General features: G+C 40.0%; 1 protein-coding gene across 5 annotated transcripts in view; it reads left to right on the top strand.

The window, feature by feature from the left end:
* sun2 (Sad1 and UNC84 domain containing 2) overlaps positions 1–17,693 on the top strand; it is a 52,321-nt gene that overhangs the window by 13,086 nt on the left and 21,542 nt on the right. For 4 of the 5 annotated variants that reach the window (XR_009064150.1, XM_057843704.1, XM_057843705.1 and 1 more), the window contains 10 exons: positions 3,384–3,490; positions 3,567–3,971; positions 7,802–7,849; positions 7,918–7,992; positions 8,058–8,203; positions 14,570–14,614; positions 15,247–15,282; positions 15,346–15,540; positions 15,607–15,735; positions 15,815–15,911. Coding sequence is in view for 4 of the 5 variants with exons in the window: in XM_057843704.1 (XP_057699687.1) it covers positions 3,384–3,490; positions 3,567–3,971; positions 7,802–7,849; positions 7,918–7,992; positions 8,058–8,203; positions 14,570–14,614; positions 15,247–15,282; positions 15,346–15,540; positions 15,607–15,735; positions 15,815–15,911 (1,283 nt within the window). In the remaining variant the exon portion in view is untranslated. The remainder of the gene's footprint in view (positions 1–3,383; positions 3,491–3,566; positions 3,972–7,801; positions 7,850–7,917; positions 7,993–8,057; positions 8,204–14,569; positions 14,615–15,246; positions 15,283–15,345; positions 15,541–15,606; positions 15,736–15,814; positions 15,912–17,693) is intronic. The other variant, XM_057843707.1, reaches the window with a different exon arrangement.

Below are 17,693 nucleotides of genomic sequence, written 5' to 3' on the forward strand. Positions count from 1 at the left end.
TGCCATTTAGTGGCTGTTTTTTTTTTTTTTTTTTTTTTTTTTTTTTTTCAACTTTCACTGCCAATTGAAAGATTTTCCCAAGCACTTTACAGTTAAGGTGACCAACTTGACAATCACCAGTTAAGGTGACCAACTTGTCAATCACCAACCTACCACCTTGACTAGGTCCTCTTAAAAGGGAAACCTGTTGTATTGCAAATGTAATTTCTGAAGGTGCTTTACAAAAATAGTGTAAAATCCATTTTATTCTGGGGAAAAAAATCTGAAAGACCTTATATTTAAATGTGTTTTAATTGTATCTTCAGTAAATGCGCATTCTTTTGTCAAACACACTTAGTAATTGAGGTTAAATTTGATGTTCAGTGCTTTATTTTTTTCAATATGATTCAATATTATCTAAATAATTGGTGCGAGAAAAGTATTTAATTTTCAGTTGAAATGGCATTAAAAAAGGTCTTAAAAGTCTTGAAGTTAGATTTATCAATCCTGGGGGGACCCTGTTTGTACAAGGGCTGGTCAAAGCTTTGGGATTTGTTACGTAAACATCGTTATTAACCCTTTAAGGTCTGGGCCTATTTTGTCTGATTTTGCATGCCTTTGAAGTTGCCTTTATATTTCAAAGAAAGAATTGTTTACGATGGCCTGGTTTGGTCCTTTTTTTTTTTTTTTTTGTGACATCTTGAACTTTATGTCCAAACTGTTGTTTCCTTCACTGACCAATTATAAATCATCATTTTGGGCCCAAAAAGACCAAAAATTCCAAAATCGTTTTGTCAAAATTTTTAATATTGATGTCCAATTGACAACCAAACATGCGTAACGAACCGTTTTGAAACGTTGTAATATTCATTCAACACGTTAGGATGAACATTCAACCCAAAAAATTTAGAATAAATAGTCTTATATTTGACAATTCAACATAAACAACAGGTATAGCCATAGGCGTTTTTTGCCTTTATACATGCTCTAGTCAAAACAGGTTATATACAGCAGACCAAACAGTGAAGAACAGTGAAAACATATATACCATCTAACACAAAAAGTGTTTAGAGGCCATCTCTTTATGAGTTTAGGTATTGCGGCCCATCACCTGATGAAAACTATGTACACACAATCAAGCTTCTTGAACACACATTTATATACACAAATTGAGAAGACTGATTGTGGGGAAAAAATATATATATATATAACAATGGGAAAAAAAGTATTTTCAAAAATATTTACAATAAACAAGTTACATATTTTTTCAGGCATGCCACTCCGAAAAGCAGTTTCGTCCTGGAATTAGACACAGGGCTACATCACACAGCCCACACTTCCATGGGGTGTCGGTCCTCTTTCCACCCTTCCACCCTTCCATTTTCATTTCACTTTACTTTCATTGTCACTATAAATGTACATGAAAAAAAGTCAGTATTTATGAAAATAATAAAGTGTAAAATAAAAATATATACAGCAATAAATAATAATGGAAATCCACCCGTAATTTCCCGAATATAACGCGCACTTTTTCACCCCCAAATCAACTTGTAAAATCAGGGTGTGCATTATAAACGGGTACATGGATGGAGACAATATATATATATAAACTGATTTTTTTTATTGACACGGCCACGTTGTGTTGAAGAAACGTATGCGGCGACCCGTTGCCGACCATTACGGTACGTGACGTCACCATTTTGTTTCGGTAATACTTCACCCTAATCAGCCGAATGATTTCGTCTGTGTTAAATTCAGCTTTTTTCACTCTTCATAAAGCACAGAATTTAGTTTCTTCAACTCATTTGAGTCAACGTTTATTGCAGCTCCGCAACTCGGACCATAACAAATGTAAGCACACAGACTTTCTGTGTCCGTCAACTATATCTGTCCCTCGGGAAACTCAAACCCAAATAACAATAGTTCCTATTGTTACTGTCGTGTTGACAGCGATGTGCTCTCACGGATTTCCGGCTTACATTCTCACTTTCATTTTACCGTATCAATCCATGGAAGAAACATTTATTCATCATGATGAAACGAGCAAGTTATACAGCAGCCTTTAAAAGAAAAGTCACATCTGTTTTGTTTTCTCCTGGATTCTGGTAAGTTGGAGAAGTTGTCAAATCATATTACTACCGTAAATATTGTCAGTTTATGGTAATCTTTTGAACTACCAATGTGTTATGCTTGTGCTGTTTCACCAGTCAGTAAAATGACATTTCTGTAACTGGACACGAGTTCTGTTTTCTTGTATTCTTCTATTTATTGGTGCTAAAATTAGGGTGCGCGTTATAAACGGGTACAATAATTTTCCCTAGATTTTACAAGTAAATTTGGGGTGCGCATTATACACGGGTGCGCCTTATATTCGGGAAATTACGGTATATGTATGACAATAGAAAGAATACCATAGCTGAATATGTGCTACATCCCTAATCTTCATATAGAAAGAAGAACACCACAAATTATAAATTCCTGCCTGGGATACACACAGTGCACGTACGACTTTGATCTGATATGCACATTTTATCATTATATACACAAACACACTTATATTGCATCAAAATTAACTTTGTCTTGCAATATCAAAAGAAACTTTCAAAACAAACTTTTTCAGCATAAAAAAAAAAAAGTGAGTTGGCTTACCTCTGCTCGTCGATGGCGTCACCCACGTGTTCAAATCCGTCACTATCTTCACTCGAGGACTCTTCCGAAGAAGACGATGATGACGAATTTGGACCATCCTCTTCCTCAAGTTGATCAAAAAGCACAATTGCTTGCGCTAAATTTAGTTTTCCGTTCATTCTCAAAGTCACACAAAGTCGATCCAAACGGCCGTCGCTCGCCACCTCGCTGCTTCAGCACACTTCTCCCTCTCGTTCGGTGGAACCTCGCACGGCAGTTATATTTATAAAAAAACGCATTTTGTGCTTCCACTGTGACTTCGAAAGGGTTAGTTTGATTAGTGTTTTTTTCATGGAGCTTCCGTTTTGAAAAAGGACAAGAAATGATGGAAATATAGACATAAACAAATGATCCATGCAGCGTTTTAATGTTTTTTTGAGAGGACAATAAAACTATAAAACTTAAATGACAATATCTCACGTTTTAGTTGGTCGATTGACTTCAAATAATAACGAGAGTAAACCGCAACTTCCGCACTTTCAAACGAGACCAACCAACGGCATGTGGGTGACGTAATTAAAACGTGAGGGCGCTTCAAAGACGACGTGCGCTGAGGACGCGCCGGCGCGTCCTTCGACTCTCAAGGGTTAAAGCATCCAGTCGGATATCTGTTTGATATCGGATTTTGGGAGTTGGACATTATCAGGGTATCGGTTATAATGTCATTATTGGACAACTCTAGCTTTCATTGCTGTTGCTTGTTTTCTACTCCACAGGGTATTCAAGAAGAAGGTCGGGGCCCGCAAGGCTACGACTCGTGCCACCAGAGCCAACAACAGCATGGCCAGCCCAAGCAGTATACAATCCCCTTCCACCACAGCAGGTCAGTGTGTAACATGAACAAACAGTGAGAATTGTTGACTTATCCCCAAATCTTGTTTAAAATCTCTTCCTCAAAGTCCGCCGACCTTCCTTAAGCACCCAGACGGATGTGACCATGGGGAATGTGACCTACGCCACCCCTAGGGTAACCGCAAGACCCTCCCTGAACGCTGCATCTTCTACCACAAGCCAGACTGCCACCCGCTCCCCGCCTCTGCCGCCTCCAGAAAGGTTCCGCAGCACCGCCCAGGCTGTCGTATACCTTCGACCGGACCACCAAAAGGAGCAGGAGAAGAACAGCATAGACAGTTCCGGGTACTCCTCCTCTGAAGGCATCAGCCTCAAACCACCAACACCTACCACGACCACTAAGACAACTACTACAAGCAATAGTGCTAGCGTCAGCAAAGTCAAAAGTACCACTGTGGCTCCCCGTGTTGAATACAGACAGCGGATCAAAAACACCCTCTGTGGTGTTAAGGGTGGGTACTTGTGTTTATGTGTGTGAGACTGCGACGAACCATTCTTTTGATCGTTGATTAATCACCGATTATTTTTATTAATTCGTGTTTTATTTTTTCACGTGTTTATATTTTAGTTGCAAATTTGCAATGAAACATTAAATTGCACACACAAGTTTTACTAATGGGCTGTTTACATGGTGACGCTGCGACGCCAAGAGGCAACGATTCTGTTGCGGAATGGTCTCGCATTTACAGTGGGGCAAATAAGTATTTAGATCTTGCATGGAGCCCCAGAACGAGGGAGATTATCAGTGGTCTTGTATGTCTTTTTCTAATTTTCTAATAATTGCTCCCACAGTTGATTTCTTTACACCAAGCGTTTTACCTATAGACCCTACCCACGTGACGTCACAACTATTTCCTCCTGACTGGTGCCGCCCAATTGTCCGTCAACACATCATGTTTACCTGTTACGGCTACGTACATTCCTCCTATTTACGACGTGTTTTTCTGCTCGTTAACATTAATAATCAAAATGGTGAAGGCGTGTGTGGCGGTCGGTTGCAATAACAGAGAAGAGACGGAGAAGACGGAGAGACTTGAAGTTCTACCGGATTCCGAGAGACCCGGAGAGAAGAGAGCGAGATGGGCTGCTGCAATTCGACGAGAAAACTGGGCTCCAAACGATTACAACAGATTATGTAGTAGTCATTTTATATCTGGTAAGATGCATTTAATATATATTGAGAGGGTTTTGGGCTGACAACCGCAATTAAGATCATTGCTAGGCTAATCGCCGACAACATGCACGTATGTATGTAGTGAGAGTGCTATCGCTAAACCATATAAACATTAAAAGCCCTAACTCCATTGACAAACGACATGAAATACATTAGACTTGACAGTGGATGTTAGCAATAAGAAAAGATTTTGAATTGAAAATTTCGTAACTCACCTTTCCAAGCACAAGATAGATTCCTGCCGAATTTTCGTGGACGAGGACCTGTTTCACCCAACCAGCAACGAAGTATTTATAAGCCTCCAAGCTCTTAAAGTTTTTCAAACTTTCGTGAGAATAGGCTGATTTTGTGTGGACAAGATAGTTGTACATATCAGGGTAGCTAGCAGATGTCAAGCAAATACGGCGGAGACAGCGGGTTGAAAAACATCGATTTAGGCATCAAATATGGATCTGGCGAATGGATAAACTGAAGCTTTTCCACATAACGCCTTTTATGCAACGCATCAAGTGAGTTTACGGCATCCGAAAGCACCGGGTCTTCCATGAAATGCATTATAATTGCTCGATCAATTGAGACTATTGATAATACAGACACAAAATGACGGACAAGAGGGCGGAACCATACAGCGAGCACGTGATTTTGTGACGTCGGTGGGTAGGGTCTATTGCAGATTCAGTCTTTCCAGCCTGGTGCAGGTCTACAATTTTGTCTCTGGTGTCCTTCGACAGCTCTTTGGTCTTGGCCATAGTGGAGTTTGGAGTGTGACTGACTGATGAGGTGGACAGGTGTCTTTTATACCGATAATGAGTTAAAACAGGTGCCATTAATACAGGTAACGAGTGGAGGCTTGTTAGAAGAAGTTAGACCTCTTTGACAGCCAGAAATCTTGCTTGTTTGTAGGTGAGCAAATACTTATTTTCCACTCTAATTTGGAAATGAATTCTTTAAAAATCAAGCAATGTTATTTTCTGTTTATTTTTTCCACATTCTGTCTCATGGTTGAGGTTTATCCATGTTGGCAATTACAGGCCTCTCTAATCTTTTCAAGGAGGAGAACTTGCACAATTGGTGGTTGACTAAATACTTATTTGCCCCACACTACATGGCGGCGGCGAAAACTGAAGCGGAACGATTCGATTGCAGGGATTGCTCCCCAACCATACGAATGTAACGCTCTCGCTCCGCACTCGTACACATCACTTTGGGCATGCGCAGTCAAAACAGTAAACATAGTGGAACGAGAGCAGAATTACAGACGCCATGACTTTAACGAGATATTATCACCTTACCTTGTTTTGATCCAAAAACTCCATGTAGCATGTATCACTGAGTGTCAAGACACAGCTGTGAATGGCCACAGCTTGATTTGGAGGGGATTTAATGGGTGAAACACGGTAATATAACAAGGTTCGCGATGCAGAAATCGCAGACATCAAGGAGTGGTCGAGATTTTCTTTTTCATAAATTTACCCTTTTAACTTTTAGTTTTCCGTTTTTCTTTGTTTAGATTGATTATTTATCATCTAACATATCGGAGAAAATGCGACAGTAACACAAAAAAAAACAATTAAGCAATAGTTATGAATAGAGCTGGGATTCTTTGGGCACCTAACGATTTGATTACGATTACGATTCAGAGGCTCCGATTCGATTATAAAACTATTATTGATGCACCCATCTCCTTTATTTTTTTTTATTTTTTAATGTTTCGTACATTAGTTCCAAAATTGTTAAAAAATACTCTCAGGCTAAACCAAACTACTGTTTCAGTATCAAGTTAACATATAACAGTAAACAAACATACAAAAATAACAGTGAATAAAAAACTCCAGTCCCCATTCCGTATCAGCAGCTTTAAACTACATTCAATTAATTTAATGTTGTGAATCAACTGTTACAGTTGTTAAAATTGCGCCCGTTATTCCATAATTTCCCTTCTGTCTACTTTTGTCTCAGTTTTCAAACTATTTCATCATTTAAAGATAGATTCAAGACAAGATTCTGCCGATTTAGGAGTATTTAGATAAAAAGTTACTTAGGTTCGCTACTACAGAGCCTTCTAGAGAGGTCTACTGCTTTAAGATGGCGGCTGTTTACTTACGCCGGAAAGTCTGTCATTTCGCATCTCTGTTCAATAATACATGTTCTAACACCGACGTCGTCTGTCATTTTGCATCTAATTCTACATATATATAATATCTACTGTAGCCGTATGTTTGTAGCAACTAGCAACTGGGTGTTGTTTGTAGCGGCTGTCAGCCGCAGTCAGGTATGATTGTTTTTTTATCTAGCGGCATGAGTTGAACATGATATTTACTCTCAGTCCGTTCCTCATTGCATCCCAAAGACCGTGCTGACTGTGTTTTACTTCCGCTTTACCTGGTATAATTCAATAATCGGAATTTGGATATTTGTGAATCGTTCTCGAATCTTCCACAGCCGAATCGCGAATAATCTAAGAATCGGAAATTTCGCACGCCTCTAGTTATGAGGTAGATATCCGTGACTTTTTTTACAGACTTCTTTTTTTTCATTCTCACATAATGTGTTTAAAAGTTTAAAATATGTGAGTGAATAATTTTTTAAAGTTGTTTTTTTTTTTTTTTTTTTTTTTTTTTAAAAACAAAATTCAATCAATTCATGATTCTAAGATAAAAACGACATTTTGAATAATAAATATAATTAATTACCTTCGTTTTATGGCTGGGTTGAAACAAAAGCAGTTGCGCGACGTCTGTAAACGGGGGTTTTCAGGGTAAAACGGACAAATTAAAAATAGTTAGGGGGGCTTAATGGGCCAGGAATCTGCTATTGCAGCATAAAGACATATTGTTCTATCAAACGCAACCGTTCTTTTGGCTTAAAATACAGCAGTTTCTTTCATAGAGGGTTGCAAAACCAGAAACTCCTTTTTCAGTCTTGTCTGTGTTTTCCGCCATATATATATGCGTATACTATTAAGAGGCTCCGCAAAGAAAATTTGGGCATCTCTAAAAATTATCAAAATAATCTTTGATTTGTTGAATTTGTTGATTAATCCTGGCAGCCCTAGTGTGTACTGAACATTCATATAAACTGGGATAACTCATTCTTGTCTTTTTGCAGTGTCATTATCAACATTGACTGCAAAGGCAAAGCAGCTGACCACTTTAGGTACGAAGTGTGTGTCTGAGTACAATAAATGATCATGTTTCACCTAATCAATTTGTTTTGTCTTGCAGCGAACGGATCATTAAACAGTGCCAAAACAAGAAAAACTTGCATTGCCATCATCCTCATCTTTCTTGTAGCTGCCTGTAAGTGACTGTGATAGTAAGAAAGTTTTCGCATTGACTAAGTGTTTGCTTCTCTTGTTCTTCAGGTGTTAAGTTCCTCCCTCCCTTGTTGCCCCCTCTGTTCACCCTTTCGGATGCCACAAAGCTCCACATTGTTAGGTTTTTGGCTTGGCAATCTGACATGGAGTGCACGGGAAACAATGAGGTAGACGGGAGCTGGTGCAAAGTCAAGGTATTTTTATATAAACTAAAAATATAATAAAAAATCCTACACTACCAGGCCCTTTTGGCCTGTGGGACTCCGGAGGCAGCTGACAGGTACCAGCTGGCCAAGCGGAATGTACGTTTGGCGATCGCCAAGGCATAAACTCGGAGATGGGAGGAGTTGAATGATGAAAACGGGCCTCCGACGTCTGAGGAGAGGAAAGCATTGCACCATTAACACTGTGTATAGTGGAGATGAGGTACTGCTGACCTCGACTCGGGACGTCGGGAGTCGGTGGGGAGAATACTGTTCTCCAAATACCTCCTCAATTTTTCCACTGATATGCCTTGCTTTGAGGAATTCAATTCAATTAAATTTATTTGGATAGCCCTGGATCACAACAAGGTTGTCTCAAAGGGCTTTGCAGAGGCAATATGATACACAGTCAGAAACAGCAAATGAAGCAACAAAGATGAATAAATAAAGTTCAAGTCCTGGGTATCCCCCATCCTTAGACCCTCCATGTCGGCAAGGAAAAACTCAAAAAACTCCAGAGTCTTTGGGAGAAATTGAGAAACCTTGGGGAGTACCATAATCAGGAGAGATCCACTCCCAGGACGGATAGACAGGAAGCCCCAGGACTGCTAATGGGAATTAGCAGACAAAGTTACAGTCCGTAAAGATGCAGTGGAGTAAAGGAACAAGAAGAGGTCCATCTAGCCAGATGAGACGGGGGTAGCAACGAGGATGTCCATCCAGCCAGGGGTCTGGACGGTCAGGAGGCTGCAGCTGAAAAATAGCCCCTCCCCGGAGGAGAGGGGGGAAAGGGGACACTGGGTGACTAGTGATGAAGAGACTAGACAACTAGATATTAACATTGGAAAATAGAAATAAAGTAAGACAAGTGGTAGGTAGAGTGAGAAAAAGGAGATAGAAATCAGTGGCTGTACTTCCCCCAGCTTTATAGCTTCTAGTGCAGCTTAGACTAAACTGTGAGTCTACTCCGACTTCAACTAGCCTGACCATAAGCTTTGTCGAATAGGAACGTTTTTAATCTAATCTTAAATGTGCAGACTGTCTGGGCTTCTTTAATATTTGCTGGAAGCTGATTCCATAAAACAGGGGCTTGGTGGCTAAAGGTTTTAGCTCCGACAGTACTTTTAGAAACCCTGGGAACTACCAGTAGACCTGCATTCTGAGAGCGGAGTGTTCTGTTGGGGCGGTATGGACCCAGAGCATCGGTGAGATAAGATGGCCCCAACCCATTAATGGTCTTAAATGTAAGAAGGAGGATTTTAAAATTGATTTTAAACTCGACTGGAAGCCAGTGAAGGGCCTGGAGCACAGGGGTGATGTGCTCTTTTCTATTGGTTCCTGTTAAAAATCTTGCTGCTGCATTTTGGACTAGCTGAAGACCTTTTAGAGAACTTTTAGGACAAGCTGCAAGTCGGGAGTTACAGTAATCCAATCTCGATGTAACGAACACGTGAATTAATTTTTCTGCATCGCTTTAAAATAAAATATTTCTAATTTTGGCTATGTGGCGCAGGTGAAAGAAGGTGAAAGAAGCAGAGTTTGGAGCCCCCGAGGTAGGCTCCCCTATCTCTGGGGTCAAAGTCACTGAGGTGGTTGGAAACCTCCTTGGTGGCAAGGCTCCGAGGGTGGATGAGATTGCCTGGAGTTCCTAAAGGCACTGAATGTTTTGGGGGTGTCGTGGCTGACACGTATCTAGAACATCGCGTGGACATAGGGGACAGTGCCTCTGGTTTGGCAGACATGGGTGGTGGCCCCCCTTTGTAATAAGAAGGGGGATCGGACGGTGTGTTCCAATTATAGATAGATCACACTCCTCAGCCTCCCTGGTAAAGTCTATTCAGGGGTGCTGGAGAGGAGGATCCGCTGGGAAGTTGAATCTCGGATTCTGTCAAGGACATGGGGCAGGCAGGTGGTGTGGACCCAAATGCAGGGAAACAAAAAAACGCAGCAAGGCAGGTGGCAGTGAACTCAAAAAACGTTTTAACAATAACTAACAAAATCACAAAGTACAACCAAAAGGACTAAGGATCAAAAAGGCAATGTTTAAACAAACTTACTTAATAGGAGGGACGGGTACACGAGGGCTTGGACAGGACTTGACTTCAACATTGACAATGACGCAACAAGGAGTGAAAAGTAACTGAGAGCTTATATCCACACACGCAGACAAGGGGTAACGAGGCAACAAGGAACAGCTGGGTTACACAGGAGGATGCAGGTTGGAGGATACACTAGGAGCAGGTACAACAGGTGAAATCAATGGGTAATCACAGGAACACACTCGGAGGGAACCAACTCAAAACAGATTCAGGAGGAGTAGTGCGGTTTTTTTCCCGGCCGTGGAACAGTGGACCGGCTCTACACCTTTGGTAAGGTCTTCCAGGGTGCACGGGAGTTCGCCCAACCAGTCTACATGTATTTTGTAAATCTGGAGAAGGCGTTCCACTGTGTGCCTCAGGGAGTCCTGTGGGCGGTACTCCGGGAGTACAGGGTACCGAGCCCCTTGGTAAAGGCTATTTGGTGAGTTTGGTCCGCATTGCCGGCAATAAGTCAAAGTCGTTCCCAGTGAGGGTTGGACTCCGCCAAGGATGCCCTTTGTCACTGATTCTGTTCATACCTTTTATGGACAGAATTTCTAGGCGCAGTTGAAGCGTTGAGGGGGTCAGGTTTGGAGGCCTCAGCATTGCATCTCTGCTTCATGCAGATGATGTGGTACTGTGGGCTTATCAAGCCGTGACCTCCAACTCTGATTGGAGGGGTTCACAGCCGAGTATGAAGCGGTCGGGATGAAGATCAACGCCTCCAAATCCGAGACATGGTCCTCAGTCGGAAAGGGGTGGTGTGCTCACTCTGGGTCAGGGATGAGATCCTACCCCAAGTGGAGGAGTTTGAGTATCTTTGGGTCTTGTTCACGTGTGAGGGTAGTCTGAAACAGGAGATCAACAGGCGGATCGGTGCAGTCTGTAGTGGTGAAGAAGGAGCTGAGCCGATTTACCAGTCGATCTACGTTCCAACCCTCAACTATGGTCACTAGCTGTGGGTCGTGACCGAAAGGACAAGATCCCGGATACAAGCGGACGATATGGGTTACCTCCACATAGTGTCCAGGCTCTCCCTTAGAGATAGGGTGAGTTGCACGGTCCTCCGGGAGGGACTTGGCGTCAAGCTGCTACTCCTCCGCGTTGAGTGGAGCCATTTGAGGGGGCTCGAATGCCTCCTGGACGCCTCCCTGGAGAGGTGTTCCGGGCATGTCCGGGGAGGCCCCGGGTACGACCCAGGACACGCTGGAGAGACTGTCTCTCAGCTGGCCTGAGAATGCCTTGGGATCCCGCTAGTTGAAGTGGCTGGGGAGAGGGAAATCTGGGCTTCCCTGCTAAAGCTGCTGCCTCCGCGACCTGACTCCAGACTAAGTGGTAGATGATGAATGGACGGACGGAAAAAATCTTACAAAAAATCCTAAATCCGAACAAAAATCTCAACGTCGCGAGCCAAAATTCCTTATTTTTATTATTTCCTCCACCCAACATGGTGTAATCCACATCCGTGATGGTATGGTTCACTATTTTGCTACTGCATCGTGCCGAGGGATGTTTTCAATCTATTTTGCCTAGTTTAAGTTTATTATTAAAAACAAAAGGTAACACTTTATAATAACTATCCGTTTTACTAGTTAATAGATCATTAGTAAACTGTTGATAAATGATTTATTGTTGATTTGTGAAGTATTTGTTAACAGTTTGTTAAGCATTTACAGGGTGTTCTTAACCTGAAACACACTTTGTGTAGAAACGTTTCAAGTTTTTGTGTGTAACGTAGGCATGTGCCGGTTACCAGTTTCACGGTTTACCGTTGTGTGAAAACGTCACGGTTTCAAAACCACTAAAATTTTCTGTCAGACCGTAGTACAGTATTCGCTATTTTTATAAGGTTAGAAGCAGGCTATTGATACCGAGGGTCACAGGTGGACATGATTAGCCTGATTGGCAGGAGCAGGAAGTAAAGTTAGCCCAAGGAGGCACGCAACTACCAAAATAAAAGAATCTGACATGAACCAACACAAAACATTAACAAGACTTCCGGGACGTGACACAATTGTATTTTTCCATGTGTGAGTAGCTTCAAAAGATTAGCACCATGAAAAAGTTCGCCAAAAACAACACACACATTTACCTTTCAAATTCGATAAACAAACTAAAAGCTTACAAAGACAAATGTTAGCCTAGACTTAGCTGGGAGAGCAACTTCGTCGAGTGTTACAGCCGCAGAGTGAGAAAACAAGCTTGAATCGCTTGAATGAAGGGGAAAAAGGGATAGCTTCAAAGATCGTTAATTGCGAAAGATGATCTTGCCCTAAGCACAAATCCACGTTCGCTGGATCAAGGAGAGGTCTCACTCCCAATGTTTTTTTTTTTTTTTTTAGATGAGACCTTTCCACAACAATATTTACATTTTTAACTAACTTATTAACTTATGAGTTCTTTAAGTTCTTTTTAACACAAAAGCATGACATCATCTAGACTAGAGTTGACACAGTGGCTGAAAATGGCGAAACTTCACTTGAGCTTTTCCGCCCTCAAACAAAAAAAGTCATACAGTATAATTTTTTTTTTAATTATTCAGATGTGTTTTTACTTTTTTAGAGAAATGATTTTGTTCTTGCTCTAATTATGAGCAACCTGAGCTGTGGCTGTGGGTATAGTCTATAAGTTATATTTTAATTTTATTGAAAATATTTGTTTTAATTGATAATTCATACATTTTAGCAATATATTCATGTTCCAATTTGCAACTATGTTCTGAAAAAAAAAAAAAAATCCTGTTCAATGGAAATTTTTTTTTTTTTTTTTAACCCATACATCTGAAAATAACACATTTTGGAGCTATAATTGCAATACCGTGATACCGTGAAACCGCGGTATTTTTGCTCACGGTTATCGTACCGTCAAAATCTCATACAGGCACATGCCTAGTGTAACGTTTGGCATTTCTACCTTTTCAGGTTAAGAAATGCCGTTCACTTCAAAATATAAGGCATTTTGATAAGGCATTTTGCAGGCAGCGCTCATGTTGTACATTTATGAAAATCTGCCATACAACCAACAAATATTTGTACTTTTCTTTGTATGTTTAACCAATGAAACCTATGACCTTCAACATAAAGTGTAGATAGTAGGGTTGTTCCGATCATGTTTTTTTTGCTCCCGATCCGATCCCGATCGTTTTAGTTTGAGTATCTGCCGATCCCGATATTTCTCGATCCGATTGCTTTTTTTTTGCTCCCGATTCAATTCCAATCATTCACGATAATTTTTCCCCATCATATACATTTTGGCAATGCATTAAGAAAAAAATGAATAAAACTCGGACAAATATATACATACAACATACAGTACATAAGTACTGCATTTGTTTATCATAACAATAAATCCTCAAGATGACATTTACATTATTAACATTCTTTCTGTGAGAGGGATCCACAGATAGAAAGACTTGTGATTTTGTATATTGTGACTAAATATTGCCATCTAGTGTATTTGTTGTCAGTAAATGATACTGTAGCCATGCCCAAACGCATGATGGGAATTGCAACCATGACTGTGCGTAGTGCTACCAATTGATATATCTTCTCTGCGTTGAGAAATAACATAGGGTGTTAAGAAAAAGATCAATTACTACCTTTCTTCCCCACATTGCTTCCCACGATATTCCTAATCGTAAGGAGAGGGATTGTAAGGCTTTTAGCCAATTAAAAAAAGGCTTCAAAGGCTGGCAAAATTCACTCTACTCATTTTACTCTGCCTTTTAGCTCTCTATATAGGTAAAACGGCGCCACTATAGATTGAACTCGACAATGCGTGAGTGGGTCGTGCAGCGCATGCATTAATTGCGTTAAATATTTCAACATGATACATTTTTTTTTTAAATTAATTACCGCCGTTATCGAGATAAATTTGATAACCCTACCTTAAGTCTGAACTATAGACTCTGGATAAGTGTAACATATTATGTCTGTAACGTTAAATACAATTAGAGAACGATTTAATCAAAAAATATATATGTATATATTACAAAAAAGGCATGTCCGATATTTTTTTGCCGATTCCGATACTTTGAAAATGACGTGATCGGACCCGATCGATATATAGTTTTGTTAAGATCCATCAACTAGCATGGGCATTTAGAAAGGGGTCAACCATATTGGAACACTCTGTAAATGCTTAACAAACTGTTAACAAATACTTCACAAATCAGCAATAAATCATTTATCAACAGTTTACTAATGATCTATTAGCTAGTAAAACACATAGTTATTATAAAGTGCTACCAAACAAATTTTAAGGTCTTTTTGCTCTTCAGGACACATTGCCTACTGATATGGAAGCAAAGATGCAGCATCTTCTGGTAAGAAATTCATCTAAAAACTAGGACTGGGCAACAATTCATTGACAATTAATCACATGAGCTTCCAGTTAATCACATTGTTACACAACACAACTTTCAATAAATAAATTTGTGTTTTTCATATTTTTATTTTGAGGTTATATTAAAACTGGTCTTTTTTGTTGTTGTTGTAATTTTTTATTTAACCTACCCCAAATCATGCCACATTTAACATTCTCTCTGAAACATGACCGGAAGTTCATCTTAAGGTAAGAAGTAAGTAATGGTTTAAATTTTTAAATCGTGATTAAAGTTAAACAAAACACAATTCAATTTATTAAAAGTTTAATTAACTCCGAATTAACAAGAGTTATCTTGCTGCCCAACTTTAATTGAAAGAAAACCAAGGCCATACATCGTTTTCTGAAAATAATGAAATCATGTAAATTGATTTTCAGGTAAGTGATTTATTGCTCAAACATTATTTAAACAAGATTAAGGTGGTTCATTGCAATTAATAGTATTTTATATGCACAATCAATTAATACAAATGTGTACAGTAGAGTATTTTATTATGCTGATGACATTTCAACTGGCAATTTTTGCATCATATGACAAAGTGATATGACTGGATATGACTGCTTTTTTTGCAGGAAGATCTGCAACAGAAACAGGAGCTCCTCTACAAGGTAAATTATAACTTCTCATGAACTTTTCCCTCCAATTAGTGTGCAAAATTCCACCTCTTTCAGATCAAGGAGCAATTCGAGGTTGACTTGCAGACCATGAGAGATGACGTGAAGGTGGTGGAGTCCAATAGTGGGCTGCATCTTGACCGGGAGGTCATGGTACTGGGCAAGAAAATGGACGATCAGAAACGAGATTTTCACGAATCTCTCTCGGGTCTCGGCGGCAGAATGAAAGCCATAGAGACCCAGATTGCTGAGGTAACAGCGGTGAAATGTGAATGTTTCCGGCATGTTGTGTTAACGCACGCACGTTTATGATTGCAGTTATCCAAGGAACTGCTGTCCATCCAGTCTCAACCTAATGCGATGCCTTGTCCGGACATCCCGGTCCAAAAACATCTCACGCCAGAACTCCAGCAGGCCATGGAGAAGTGGCTCAGTGATCGCATCCGGGTAAGCGCTTGACTCAACTCTTTCATCTAAAAGTCATGAAAGCCAAAGATCGCCTGGTATATCGCGTACTTTGACGAAGGCGCAGAATGCAGTCAGCCTACGAAACAAAGGAATGTCTTCTTCATGCGCGCAGCCCATTGCTAACGAAATGGCTGACTTTGCACTGGAGACTCAAGGTAACACTCTTGACACCTTGAACATTCTTAGACTTGTATACCAGTGGTTCTTAACCTTGCTAAAGTTACCGAACCCCACAAGTTTCACATGAAACAACTCATTTTATTGTCGCGATTTTATTGTTGCTGGTTTTCCCACTTGCAAGCCATGTAGAGGTCTGTAATTTGTAGAGCTGAAACGAATACTCGAGCAACTCGAGTAACTCGAGTTTAAAAACTGATCCGAGTAATTTTATTCACCTCGAATATTCGTTTATTTTAACAGCTCTAAGCAGCACGTTTTGCTCGGACTACTTTTACTGCGGGACAACGCGCTGATGTTACGTGCGTAGAGGACGAAGCAAAAAAACAAAACAAAAACAAAAACAACTTACTGCAGCAGACAGCCGCTACACACGACGCCGACGTTGCTAAATACTTGCCTGCACTGATGCTAGTTGGTAGCAGGTAGCGTCTGATGCGTCTCATAGAGATCACATGTACAGTATGTTGAACTAGATGCGAAATGACAGACTCAGCCGCGTCTGGGCAGCGTTAGTAAACCACCGCCATCTTAAAGCAGTAAAGCGCTAAGCGCTAATAAAGAGCGCTAAGCGCTAATAAATAAGATTAACGTTACTGTTAGCCCTGCGGAGGGCTAGGTTTCTATTAATTATGACCACTGTCGATGCGTGGCTAACGTGTCTGACATACAGGCTTTAACATAACATAGCGTTGTGGAGTGATGAGGGTGTAAAATAAAAACTCAATAATGCTAACTATCAATTTTAGCTCAGTAGTCATTGCTGGATAAAACACCAAGTAGCACTGGTCCCGAATGTGCTCCAATACAGCCTGTATCATACATTTATTTTGAACACTGAAATCCTATCAGGACTTACAGTTTAGACTAACTTAAAACTTAACTAGAACTTAAAAATGGCTTGACACAAAGAGAAATTCAATTGAAACACGTGGGAAAAAAATCCTAACTTTTAAGTGATGTTATCAAGCGTAACGGGATTTTCAGGTAAGATATTTAATTTTTTTTATTTTATTTTTTTTAAATAAGATCTAAAAGATTTTTTGAGTGAAAGCAGTGGATTAGTCTTTTTTTTATTCTAGTTACATCTGAGATGCAATTGTTGGCTGTTTTCAACAATATACATCGAAAATAAAGACATTGATTGACTGAAAATGGTTCATGATTAGATGAAATGTCTTGTTTTCTCATGTATATTTATAATTGCTCTTCACCTAAAAATATATTTGTTTTATCCGATTACTCGATTAATCGATAGAATTTTCAGTCAATTACTCGATTACTAAAATATTCGATAGCTGCAGCCCTAGTAATTTGTATCATAAGTTCTCTTCAACTGTGAGGGACGGAATCTAATACAAAAATCCAGAAAATCATTGTATAATTTTTAAATAATAAATTTGTATTTAACTGCATGAAATAAGTATTTGATACATTACCAACTAGTAAATATTTCGGCTCTTAGTTCTTTTTTAAGAACCCCTCCTGTTCTCCACTCATTACCGGAAGTAACTGCACCTGTTTGAACTTGTTACCTGTATAAAAGACACCATGCTCAAACAAACAAACTCCAACCTCTCCAAAATGGCCAAGACCAAAGAGCTGTGTAAGGACATCAGGGATAAAATAATAGACCTGCACAAGGCTGGGATGGGCTACAGGAAAATAAGCAAGCAGCTTGGTGAGAAGGTAACAACTGTTGGAGCGATTAATAGAAAACGGAAGAAGTTCAAGTTGACGGTCAATCTGCCTCATTCTGG

This window comes from Corythoichthys intestinalis, chromosome 8 (assembly GCF_030265065.1).
Source record: "Corythoichthys intestinalis isolate RoL2023-P3 chromosome 8, ASM3026506v1, whole genome shotgun sequence".
Taxonomy (NCBI): Eukaryota; Metazoa; Chordata; class Actinopteri; order Syngnathiformes; family Syngnathidae; genus Corythoichthys; species Corythoichthys intestinalis.